At 35.2% G+C, this 13,448-nt stretch overlaps 1 protein-coding gene across 1 annotated transcript; it reads right to left on the bottom strand.

Annotated features, from left to right (window-relative positions):
• Nucleotides 1-3,509: 3,509 nt before the first annotated feature.
• Nucleotides 3,510-7,780, bottom strand: LOC133330716 (CUE domain-containing protein 2-A). Its single transcript, XM_061539121.1, has 4 exons — nt 7,467-7,780; nt 7,199-7,391; nt 3,822-3,985; nt 3,510-3,754 (listed from the first exon to the last, which is right to left on the bottom strand). Exons 1-4 carry the CDS (start codon nt 7,778-7,780, stop codon nt 3,568-3,570), a joined length of 858 nt encoding a protein of 285 aa, XP_061395105.1. The 3' UTR covers nt 3,510-3,567.
• Nucleotides 7,781-13,448: the final 5,668 nt, after the last annotated feature.

The raw sequence follows: 13,448 nt of genomic DNA, 5'->3' as shown, positions 1-13,448 counted from the left end.
GCAGATGGTTTGAGGAGCCTGGTGCAGAACTTCAAACTCTATCTGGTCGGAATTTTCACAACACAGAACTACCTGATTGTTGTCACTAAGGAAAAAAGAGGTTGAATAACAGGTTATTGCAGGATTAGGTCTCACACACCCAATTGAAAAATCAATGGAGTGGACTATTCATTGGACTGTTCTACAGATGATGAGGAAACAATCAAAAAAGCTTTTAATTTCATCATCTATCCCCCTTAATTGTTCATTTCTACTAATTTCTGTTTTTATTCTCTTTATGTCCTCAGTATAAACACAAAGCTCCTAGGTTCTCCCAGCGAAAGCAACTGCTAAATGCTTGACGGATAAACATTCCAAAAGCTATCCTATTTTGATGGCTGACGCAAGGAAGAAGTGCCCCTTTTTCCCTACTAGTAAGTGGGTGAAGGACAGTGCCTGTTTCTCATAACTGAAGCTATTAAAAGAATTCCTCAGGGTGTTCCTAACGCGATACTACATCTCCAAACTGTGTATAAATATGTTTGGTGTTTCAGACAACTAGAGCGGAAATGGGGCGGTGGCTGGCCTGTAACTTTGGAAATACTAAGGACTTCATGTCTATTCGTTAATTTTTGTTGGGTTCCAGGATATAGTGTAGTAAATGGGAATGAGAAAGGTGATGAGCTTGCTCGGGGTGGGTCACCCGATCGCCCGATCTATGGATTGAGGGATATGTACAACACTCCTTTTGGATGTAGCCGGAAACAGATGTTCAGAGGAACCTGAACGCAGTATTTCCATGAGTAGTACGTCGCAGTATTCCCATGAGAAGTAGCTGAATTGTTTATTTCCCGACGTCGAGATAGCCGGCAACAGATTTTCATAGTCGCCCGGTCTATGGATTGAGGGATATGTACGACGACCTCTTTGTGGAGGTAGCCGGATTTCAAAGGCCATATGGTCAGATTTTTCACATCATAAAACTACTTCTTGAAAGAAGAGTGAGATCAATATCATTGTAGGTATCATGTGTCCTTGACATCATGCATGTAAAGCTTTGGGCCAATGCATTTTTACACCAAAATTGATCTTTACGATATCTCCCAATCTCATTAATGAATTTTAATGGCTTCGTAATTTGAAACTGGATATGTTTATTTCCCGACGTCGATATAGCCGGCAACAGATTTTCAGAAGAACCTGAACGTAGGATTTCAAAGACCATATGGCCAGGTTTTTCACCACATAAAACTACTTCGCAGCTACTTCTTATGGGAAGAGGGAGATCAATATCACTTTAGTTGTCATGTGTCCTTGACATCATATGCATGTGAAATGCATTTTTACAACAAAATTGTTCTTTACGATATATCTGCCAATCTCATTAATGACATCGTAAGTTGAAGCTGGATATGTTCATCTCCCGAAGTCGAGATAATTATTTTACTCTTCATTTGGTGCCATCGTAAGACAATCCTCTAATCATGGACCCAAGAACAATAGTCATCATTAGCCATAAATTAAGACCGATTTTGGGTCTCCTGGACTTTTACCACTTCTGGTTTATGTTTAAGATCAAAACAATACCCAAACCGACTTTACAAAGGAATCAATTTGTTTTAAATGTGATCGTTCCTAAATCTCTATTGTGTTATGATTAGAATTTCGAAATTTTGGTCCATTTAATTAGGAGATTTTTGCCCACAATTAATTTATAATTTCATTTAATTTAATTCTTTACAAATCAAATTGTTTTATTTGTGATCGTCTAAATCTCTATTGTGTCCTGATAGGATTTTTTTCCGAAGATTTTCACATTTCTCCTTATGACGAAATTTCGAAATTTTAGTCAATTTAATTAGGAAATGTTTGCAAACAATTAATTTACAAATTCCTTTAATGCAATTCTTTACAAATTAAATTGTTTGTTTTATTACGCTCGGATTAGATTACGCTCGGATTAGATTTTTCCCCAAATGTCCACATTTCTCCTTATGATGAAATTTGGAAATGTTGGCCCATTTAATTAATTTACAAATTCCTTTAATTTTAGTTTCTAAACACTGCTACCGTTGTTGTTTCCCATTACAATAATCATTATTACCTAACCCAAAGCAGTGGGAATATTTCGTTACTTTATTCCAAATATAACACACATATAATTTGTCATAAGTTTCTATTAAATAATACATACAGATAGTTGTAAAATCAACTAATTAACATTGAAGTTTCGGTAAAAACTCATAAACGTGACAAATTCGCATGATGATAACAATAATGAAAATGAAATGAAAAGTGATCATTTTCATGAGAACTCTTAAAATCGGAAGAATTGGTATTGAAATTATTCGATGAATTGCATTTGCGTTCATGACAATAATTGGAAAAATAGAAATTTTTGCTTTGCTGCAACAACAGCAATAATCTACTAAAAGTCTTTGTTAGAGAATTCGAAATTCTAATAAAATACAATAATAATATTAATAATGATAAACAACAACTAAATAATATTTGAAATAATAAGGAACATACAATAAGGGGAAATAAAATTGGCAATACTACTGTGGATGAGAATGGTAGTAGTACCTGGCATAATTTGGATGTTGTCAAAAAATAATAATAAAAATTAAAAATAATGGACATAAAATCAATTATACTAACAAATATCACAACAAACTGCTTGAAAGGACCATCATTGGCTAGGAATAATTCTGCCAAAGGTAGGGTTACGGTTACGTTTAGGTTGACTAACAATAATTGCCGCTGTATTTTTAATAACTTTGGTAATGGTTGAAGAAGACGATGAAGATGATGATACAATACTAATAATGGTGGCGGTGGTGGCGATGTTCGTTTTTTGTATAAATCCATAGGAAGCCGAATAATATTTTTATGAGATTCTGCAATTGTTTTTTGCTTATCAATATGCTGTTCTTCGTGTTGTTGTTGTATGCCATTGCTGCCATTTTTTGGTGCATAAAATGTGTTGTTGTTGTGTGTGTTTTGCAACATTTTTATAATGTTTAATAAATAATGTGTTATAAATATTTGTTGTTGTAATAGTAGTGGTGCTACTACTAGTTGTTTTTTATGTGCTTTAGTTATTATTATTTTGTTTAAAGGAGGATAATTTAATAAATTATTAACAACTTTTTCGCATAAAGTTGAGTTAATAATGTTATTGGTGGTGTTGTTGTTCTTGTTGTTGCCAGTGTCATTGTGGTGGTGGTGTTGGTTAATATTATTAATAGTAGTAGTAATAGGAGCATTATAAGTGGGGAAGAATTTGGAGTTTACACAAAACACTAATTGTTCTATAATACTTTGAAAATGTTGTCTTAAATTTAAATGTTTTTTGTTTTCAATTTCCACTTCTTCTTCTTCGTCGTTTTCATAATTATTATTATGTTTTTCATATACTCCATTCTTGATATCTTCTTTTATAGAGATAAAATAAATATGCAACATGTTGCTGTTGTTGTTGTTGTCATATAATATGGTTATAGCATGTTGCTGCCATTTTTTGTTGAAGCTGTCGATTTTCAGCTTTCTTATAAAATATTTGTAATAGATTTTCATCCACTTTAGTTACGGCTGAATTGGCTTTTTGGGTTTTTTTAACTCAGCTTCTTCGTCGCGTTTAACCTCAGTATAACGTTCGCCTTTTAGTGAAACGATTTTATTATCTCTATAACGTACCAGTTTTTTCGGTTCCACCTTGGGTGCCATTGGTTTGTATTCACGTTTGGCTGAGTCTTTATCCACATAGGAATATCTAAAGGAAGAGGGAAACATTTAAACATTAAATTTAATTGTTTTCAAAGTTCAATCTGATTAGTTACCTGGCAATAATACGATTCTTTAATTCCGTATCATCGGCAACAACATTCTTACGGCCAACTGTATGACTTTTATCGGTTAGACTTTGGCCCGTATCCTGGCGATGTAATATAGTTTGTGTTGCCCCATCAATGTCACCATTTGCAATGGTAATACAATATTTAATCTGCAAAAAATAATCAAATTATGTAAATTAACAAATTAACATTTACAAAAATCGGACAGAAATATATATATAGGGACACACCACTATATATAAATCTGATATGGGATATATATCGATTTCGACGAAACTTAACACACGTAATTCTAGACTCAAGTTTGTTCCTATCAAACATATCTTGGGAGTTTGATGCACTGTTTACATAAAATCGGCGAAAAGTATATATGGGAGCTATATCTAAATCTGAACCGATTTTCTCCAATTTCATCCTTGGATCAAATATGTGGGCTGTGCCAAATTTCATCTCATTCGAATCATAAATGCGACCTGTTTAAAATTTGCTTACAATTTAATATGGAAAGACGGACTGGCAGGCGTACATAAATCCACTTAGAAATAAAAGGTCTATCAAACATATGCACAAACACATAATACCCTGTATATGCCAATAGCCAAGCGTCCCTTAAGCAATAAAATCACGTGTTATGAATTGAAATGCGGTTGATGTCTGTAACGTTGCTCTGAATGATTTACGACGGTTCGTGAAACTTTGTTGGGTTCCATAGTCTTAGTGTAATAAATGTGAATGGAAAGATGATGAGATTACTTGAGGATGGGTCACAGTCGCCCGGTCTACGAATTAAGGGTTATCTACGTCCTCATTTTGGCTACATTGTTGGGGTAATCAATTAGAAATACTGCAGTTAGAACTACTCAGAGAAACCTGAATGCAGGATTTCAAAGGGCATTTGGTCATAAAACTACTTCGCAGATGTCTTATAGGAAGAGGGTGATAAAAATGATTGTAGGTATCATTTGTCCTTGGCATCAGACATATGAAAGCTTTCGACCATTGCATCTTTTGCACTAAAATTGTTCTTTACTACATATATCTCCAAATTCCATTAAAGAATTTGTGCTTATGAACAATGACCCGGGAACATAGCTCAATATTAACACTCCTTGGAATTTTAACAAAAATGCAATTCTTACAGAACTAATTTGTTTTCCTAATTCGCGATGGTGTACTCTCATTTTCGTCGCTACATGCGATTAATAAATCATCAACATATGTTGTCGTAGAATTTGTATATTTGACAGATAGTGATCACGCTTTGATCTTACAAATGATTTTTTTTTTTTCATTCCAGCAACGTTGACTTTGTTTTAAATCATACATAGATTTATTAATGCGAAAAATCTCATTCTTGTCAAGGACGATTCCCTCAGGCGATTCCATGAATATTTGTTCCTTTAATTCCCCATGTAGAAATGCAGTTTTAATTTGATGAAAAAAATATCCGCGTTGAACTCCAACTGCTAAGCTTTATTTATAATCTATGCCATGTTTTTGTAAAAATCCTTTAGCTACTAATCTCTCCTCATAATTTTAAACATTTCCAATATTCATACTTCTTAACGCGAAATACCCACTTTGACTTGTAAGTTTTTACATTTTAAGGAATTTCCCCTATGTTTCAGTGTATGTTGTAGTTCATTGATTTTACTTCCTCTTTTATTGCTTTAAGCCATTCATTTTCGTTTTTCCTTGTTAAAACATCTGTATATGTTTCTGGATTTTCACCGATTACATTATCAACAATATTTGCCTGATAGCTTGTAAAGTAATCTTTGAAAACTTTTTGTATAAGACTTAAAATTCGATTCATTTACTCAAAGTCTTTTCATTTATATGGTATAATACCCCGAGCACTTCTTCATAAAGTTCGATTCATTTAATCAAGCTCCTTCTAATTTGTATGACCTAATCTACAATGCCAAAGCCTTCCATCATCATTGGAACAAAAAAAGAACAGTTTATATATATAAATTAAAAAAATTAATATATATAAATTAAAAAACATTACCTTTCAACCAAGAGGTTAATTATTTACCTTTGTTTAAAATTACTGTAGTATTTTTCTTGAAAACTACCTCTAGCCTTGTTTTTTATACCCTCAGCCTTTATGCTTATGAGGGTATATGCACTTTGATACGGATAAAATGTGCCTCATCGAAATAATGGTTTTATACCCCATGTTTCTTTGGACCAAATCCGTTTCAGAAAATTTGGAGTAGATTTAGCTATGTCCATCTGTCTGTCTGGCTGGTGCGCACGATAACTCTCGAAGCGAATAATCGATTTCAACCAAGCTTTGTACATCTTAATATTTCTCCCAAACTTAGTTTAAGTTCGAAGATGGGGAAAGTCGGTCCATTCCTTCTGGTACCTCTCCCACAAAGGGTCAAAATTTTCAATATTTACAAATCCAATATCAGGCTAGTGGAATGTCATATTTAAGCCAATCCTTGTACAACCTATTGTCTTTACCAACCCTATATCAAGTCCCTCACAAATGGTCAATATTTTATAAAATTTTATCAACATTAAATCCGAAACCTCTTTGATAAAAACATATTTCTTATATAAAGCTAATAATAAAATCTGTGTGTAATTCCGAAGACCTCTGCAAACCATAGGCTGGGGGTATATATCTGTCGGCAACACCGACTGACACTTTTACTTGTTATATCTTGCAAACATATAAACATCTCTATCTAATTTCATATCACCCATTTCATTTGCAGTCAGCAATTCGCCAGAATTAATTTTTTTCTTTGCCTATTAGATTATCTCTAACTGAAGCTTGTGTTTTACAAGGTCCTTTGAAGTATTCAAAGAAATAAAACATATTACATCTCCATATGGAAGTTAATATGATTTTCTAAAGTAGCTTTTTACAGAGAAAGTAATAATAATCAATCATGAAGTTTGAGTTTTTGAGATCCTCTTCTTAAAATGTTACCTATTAAATTTACCCTATTGATAGATGATTTTATCTCTTAGCAGAAATGCATTGCAACTTTAAAATTTATGGGTGGGGTCAAACACATTTCTATCTTACATCGCAATATTACAAATCGTATATCATCAAATGCACAATATTAACAACCCTATAACTCCTAAAACATTTGAAAAAAAAAATTAACACTTCACTTGAATGGTATAACAATTTGAAGTAGGTATTTTATATTTCTCATTTGCTTTTTTTCGTTTGTAACTTTTGTTGACTTATATGTGTATCTCTATATGTATCGTAAGTGTAGCAAAAGTATCATCTTCTTATCTCCCTTTGTGTACGACAATCCATACAATGCAACTAACTGCTGCATATAATATCTATGGCTTCTTCTTAACTTCTTTATAAAACTTACCTCAATCAATGGTGTATCGGGAAACATTTCTTCCAAAATTTTTATTTCCTGACTGTAGATGGCATTAATGTCATAACCATTATTACCGGATACATATTCATCGCTTTCCGGATATTCGTCCTTTTCCGACGAAGATGATGAATTGCGTGCTCTCAACTTGGATTCGGGTATTATATCCGAAAGGGAAAGTGAACTGAATATAGAGAAATGAAATGCACACAGGAAAATTATTTTTTCTCTAAATGTTCCCCAAAAAATGCAAACTTACTTTAGGGATAAATTTGCTGCCGAATGTTTATCAGGATTTTTCTGTAGTTCCAATAGTTCATTGGCCAACTTGTATATCCAATCGCATATGATGCCCTGATCAATCGAAGAAAATTCGGCAAAATAGGCGCTCATCATTTCCACAAAACCCTCTACATCAAAGCACGGATCCTGGGAGGCTTCCTCCAAAATGGAAATTATATACGACAGGACAATTTCATCGACCACACTGAAATCAGCACCCGGTATATGGGCACTGACAAATTGCACCAAACTGTTCTTAACCAATTCGTGTTGTTTCTCCAAATTGGTCATTTTGCTGTTAGCCTTTTTCGGAAATCAAATACTAAATAGCTTTTATTTGCAATTAAATAAAAGGAGGAAAAAGAAATAAACAAACAATTTGAAACAGCCGCAACCACTTTTAAATTAATCGATTGAATGTGAAAATTTTTGTAATTTTTCGTTCTAGTCAATTTTGTTGGTCTTTTCCCTTGGCTATGCAGATACGTTTTGTCGAAATGTATTTGAAAATTTTTCTCTCTATACCAGTGAATAAACGGACGACCAACCAACCAGCCAGGCGAGCGAGCTAGCAGCGAACAGCAAAACGAACAGTTGTAGTGTATAGGAAAAAAGGATTTTCGGTATTTTCTTCCCCTGCTTCTCCTTCTCCTCCTTTTTTTAGTATTCCTTTCACAGCTGGTTCGGTCTTGTTGTCCTCCACCATTCACCACACATTTTTATTCAGAATTACGTTTTAGTGTTGTTGCAGGGCTTTTTATGTGCTGTTCCCCACCACCGTACCACCAACAACACCCCACAACAACAGCAACAACCAACCAAACCCAAAACAATTAAATTGAGGCATTCAATCATGGCACAGACAAAACAAGACACAAACGGACAAACAGGCAGGCTGGCTGACAGGCATATAAACAAAAACAAAACGTACACTGCACCGCAAAAGAAAAAACAACAACAACACTAACCATTTGCACTTACTTAGTATCTATATTTGTTTGTTGGTATGTATGTATTATTATAATAATAATTCTTCTTCTTAATATTTTTGCAAATGCACTACAATACTCAATTGCCGTCTCCGTTGATGCCGTTTGATTGTTGTTTTTGTTCTTGTTGTTGCGAAAACAAATTACTACACTTTTTGTTGTATATATTTAATTTGTTTGAATTCTCTCGGTTTTTATATGTGTGCATCAATAAGATGATAGAGTATTAAAAATTTAACCATGTCCTCCTTTCTTTTTGCAATGAGAAATAGTTTCTTCTTCTTTTCGTATTATAAATCACTCTGAATTATAATTAATTCCACAATATTTATTAATTCTGCTCCAGTTTCGATTCGTGTTTTTTGTTTTTTGCAACCGACAATAAATAAATTAAATTCTGTTATAGAGAATTCACGGAGAACTAGTTCAATTGAATGATTCACTGAAATGAGCTGAACGAACGATGGGTGTACGCCATAAACAGGGTGGTTCGTATAAGTTAAAATGGAGTTGAAAGAGAAAATATTTCCTCACTTCATCACAAAATTTCTCATGTTTTTTCGGCACTTTTTACAATTGCGGCCAAAAAAAAAAATACTGTTATGTTCGACAAAGATGAATTTTTATGATCTACCCGAAACTTCCCAGCAGAGGCAACGGGATTAGCGAATGAGCATGATGAGCTTCGTTGTACTAACCCCAGAATCATTGAACTGGCGATGGAGGTGAACAGGTTAGTCGGCGAGCATAGCGGAAAAAGTGACTAGAACATCTGAGGTGTTGCAACATCATTACCGGAGTAAGTTAATTGTGGGCAACGGTTAAGTCGCTCTCGAACCTTGGAAGAAAGGATGATCGGACGTCTGTCTCATTTAAGGGCGTTGAGTTGACAGATCCGAAGAGGTGCGCGTGTTATTTCAACCGGCAGTTTCTAGAGCACTCCGAGAGTGAAGGGGCGAAGAGTACTGCTCAATAATTAACGTTAGAGGATGTTGCAAGTGTCATCAGAAGAGCGGAATCATCCAAGGCGCTTGGTCCAGATGGAATCTCCATGGTGCTGTTGAATCAGCTTAATGAGCCAGGAGTAGAGTACCCTAAAGTCCTCAACTTGTCGTTAGCCACCCAAATAGTTCCCGATGCCTGGAAAATGAGCAGGGTGGTCCCGCTATTGAAGTCAGGCAAGGATACCAGCAAAGGTGAGCCATACAGGCCGATCTCATTTTTGTCGCCTGTAGCTAAGGCACTTGAGGCTTTACTACTATCCAGTATTTGTGAATGCTACTCAGTTGCTGATCATCAACATCCGGAAGCAGCATAGTAAAACATCAGCTTTGCACGCCATTTCTACACATATAACGTTAGGACTCAACCAGAACAAGCCGTGTAACAGAACAGTTGTTGTGGCGCTGAACCTATCAAAGGCATTTGATACCGTCAGTCACGCAATGCTGTTCGAGGACATCGAGAGAACAACCCTCCAACCATGTTTGAAACGTTGGATCGTGACCTATATGTGTGGACGCCAGTGGTACGTGGAATTCAGAGACAGGAAGTCGAAGGCCCGTAGAGTTAAACAGGGAGTTCCCCAAGGAGGGGTGACATACGCAGATGATTGTACGATCAGGACCCAAAATTGATGACATTTGCGAAAGGCAGAACCACTTTCTCGTGGATATTGCAGACTTTTTCCGGTCGAGGAATATTGAAATATCCGCCACTAATTCAACAGCTGGACAGCGGAGATGCGGCTATCTTTGAATGCGCAGGTCGATGGGTTCACAATTCCGACTTCAAATTACGTCAAGATTCTAGGTGTCATATTCGATAGTCATTATAAGACGTCCGCGCATGCCACAGCTATTTGCGATAAGATCAGGAGCAGAAAAAAATGTTATCATGTCACTAGCCGGCAGCACTTGGGGAGCTGACAAAGAAATTTTGTTAACATCACAGAAATAGGCCGGTCTGTGGTAAACTATGCGGTGCCAGTGTGGCCCGCTAACGTCACTGCAAACTTCAATCCTGCCAAAATGTCGCACTCACCACCTAGGTATGTCAGCAAGGGTCTTCATGATCTTGAGAGAGAGGTCCAAAGGTAAACAATGGAGCTTCTAGATGAACAGGACTATCAAGCAGGATTGAATCGTATGCACACGGATACAGTTGAGGAAGCAATTCGAGAATATCGTGTGAATACAATCCTCGGTGATCACCCGTCCAAGATAGCTGCAGAAGAGCAGCAGCTACCTCGACAAACCAAAGTGGTGTTGACACAATTAAGATCTGAATGTTGAAGCCGCCTCAATTCATATTGGGCACGAATTAATGGCGAGGTCGATAATATCTGCCGGCCATCTGGTAATGGTCCACATGACACACTACACTTATTCAACTGCCCAGCCAGCCTTTGGACACATCCGATACAGTTCGCAGCCTTCCTGAACTGAATGATTAAGAAGAAATGCACAGCAGTACAAGCTGCTACAACAAAAACAAACAGTTGCTGTGAAGAGAATTTGTTTTTCAGATGCGCTACAACTAGCCACGAACAGACCCACGCAGTTGCTCGGTAGCGTCGACGAAGACCCCTGGAAAGAGTGATAGAGGGAAGGCAAAAATCAAACCTTGTGTCTCGATGTCTCGCAATGGTGCAAAACAAATCAAACAAACTGTTCTTCAGCTAAAAGGGAAATCGAAAAGAACTACGATTAATAAAATATTTTTGTTCGTTCCCGAAGAGAGAAATGTTTTTTCAAATATTTTCTTTCAATTTGTAAACATAGAAAATTTCAGATATTATTCCATGGTTTCAAATGTCCCATGTCGAGTAGGGATCATCATTAAATGTTTGTTCTAATAGATGTTTTTTTAATCTATTTGAATTTAATTAAAACAGTATTTAAAGAATTCAAATTCAAATCAGTTATAATACTCAATTTTGAATTTAAATTAATATAACCGTAATTTTCAGCAAAAACATTTGTACGCCTTTAAAATAGGTTGCCACCACACATTTCCCACAGATTCTAAACAACAGCTGTTATTAGTCGTGAAATTGATTACCACAGTAGTGGGGTTTGTTGTGAAATAAAAGTGAAATTAATAAGTTTTAAAACATCTAAAGCAATTCAATATAATGATAACAAAGTTATTGGGTAAGTTATAATATTGTGTCACATGTAAAATTCGCTACAAAAAACACTGTAAATCGAATAAAATCCATATGCCGGAGCCGTGCCGCACCGTGAAGAAATATAGTTCAATACAATGAGTTATTCACTAAAATGAAGCAATGTGAAGTAGTTGCAACTTTTTTCTTTGAATATTTCATGGCGCAATAAACAGCTCATGGTACAATTATAAAAGGTAACAGCAAATCCCAGCTGATTTGATTCCAACGTAATACTAGTGCCAATATGAATTTGACAAATTATGTTTTTAAAAATCACCCAACAGGAAAATTGGGAACGCATACAATTTGAAATTGTTCTTTATTAAATGTGCTCCTGTATTCAATTTACTCAATCTGCCTGCTGGGAAAGTTTGAGGAAGCAAATCTTTCTTCAAGGAATAACTCGCTATTCCCAGCATTTTCATATGTGTTACACATATATATTGCAATGGCTCAATTATAGGAAAGATGTGGAAGCGATAGAAATATAAATTTGATAGATTTTCATTCATGTTTTTCAATTTTTATTTTGAGGATTCAAAAATATTTCATAAATAAAAATAATTTGATGATAATTTGTTTGTTTACATTTTTCTGTCAAATGAGTTGACACTAGAACTAGAACTTACAACAACAAATTTACATGTGGTTGTTGTATCGTTTTTTGTACAACAACACTTGCTGTTACCTTCTATTATTATACCATGTAAACAGCTATAATATTAATTTATAACTTGCCATTTTGGTACTTCTAGGAAAAGTGATACAGTTTTTGGTACAAAAAACAGTATTGTATTTCAGTATTGATGTCGCTCGATTTTATTTTTTGAAAACATTTTTATTATAGCAAATATATTATTTACTTTTCGGACTCTATCGATTTATAGAAATTCGACGTTTATTCTACATATCGACGCCTCCGAACCATAGTATGCTAAGTCCAAGATCTATTATTTTTTTTTTTTTTTTCAATTAACTCCTCTCCTCCTTGGCTCACGTCCTATTTGGTGTTAGAATGTTCAGAGCCATGTCTCTATGTGTAGCTTAAGCTACGAATTTGACTTTATCCATAGATGGTGGTTTGTGTTTTACAGGTTGACTTCGATCTTCTTCAAGAATTTGACCACAATGTTCAGACTTTCTAAGCCTTGTGTATCAGTGAACTCTTCTACTGTGAAGGAGTCACATAGTTGCGGGAAGCATCTTCTTTTGTTACTAAATTTACGAAATCTAAAAATTACATGCGCAGCTGTTTGAATTCTGTTGAACGACTCGGACTTTATAGGTTATCCGTATTTGAAAACACACGTGTTAGTTAAGCGAACGCTTAACAGCCGCCATTTTGTAAAAATCTATTTTTAAGCTCGTGGGCGTATAATACTCATTTAAACTTTTTAGGTCACGTCTTTCTTGTGAGCCGTCTGAGGACGAACTGTGAAGATCTATTAATAAGGTCACCAAGATAGCAATCGAAATCGGAAAACATCTGTTTTTTTCACAAATCTAATGTCAAAAATTTCGACTTTGTTTACGTTTTCATAATGGAAGTCAATTCACAATGCATTTTGACAGCAAACTTGAGAGGTATCGATAATCAGCTGGTCTCCCTTGGTGACCTTATTTATAGGCCATGGCTAAGTCGACTTAGCATGTTTTAAAGTTCTTCACGTTTTTAGATACTACGGTCCTTAATTTAAATTCACTGAAATTTTGGTAATCATCGGCCAATCCAAACCAAAGTTATAAGCAAAAATGTACTTAGCATGTCACGTACGATTAAAGAAACTTCCATACATTG

Source organism: Musca vetustissima, unplaced genomic scaffold, assembly GCF_032173495.1.
Source record: "Musca vetustissima isolate MV318-11 ecotype Yass unplaced genomic scaffold, APGP_CSIRO_Mvet_v1 utg7881, whole genome shotgun sequence".
Classification (NCBI taxonomy): domain Eukaryota; kingdom Metazoa; phylum Arthropoda; class Insecta; order Diptera; family Muscidae; genus Musca; species Musca vetustissima.
Note: the sequence above shows the minus strand (reverse complement) of the source record. Positions and strands in the feature narration are given on the sequence as shown.

Bases quoted from the DNA above. Each gene is read 5' to 3' on its own strand.
- LOC133330716 (XM_061539121.1), bottom strand. From the start codon at position 7,780: ATGACCAATTTGGAGAAACAACACGAATTGGTTAAGAACAGTTTGGTG. The intron at 3,986-7,198 runs GTAAGTTTTATA...TATTTTTTGCAG, and splicing joins CCGATACACCATTGATTGAG to ATTAAATATTGTATTACCAT. The intron at 3,755-3,821 runs GTAACTAATCAG...CTCTTCCTTTAG, and splicing joins AAGAATCGTATTATTGCCAG to ATATTCCTATGTGGATAAAG.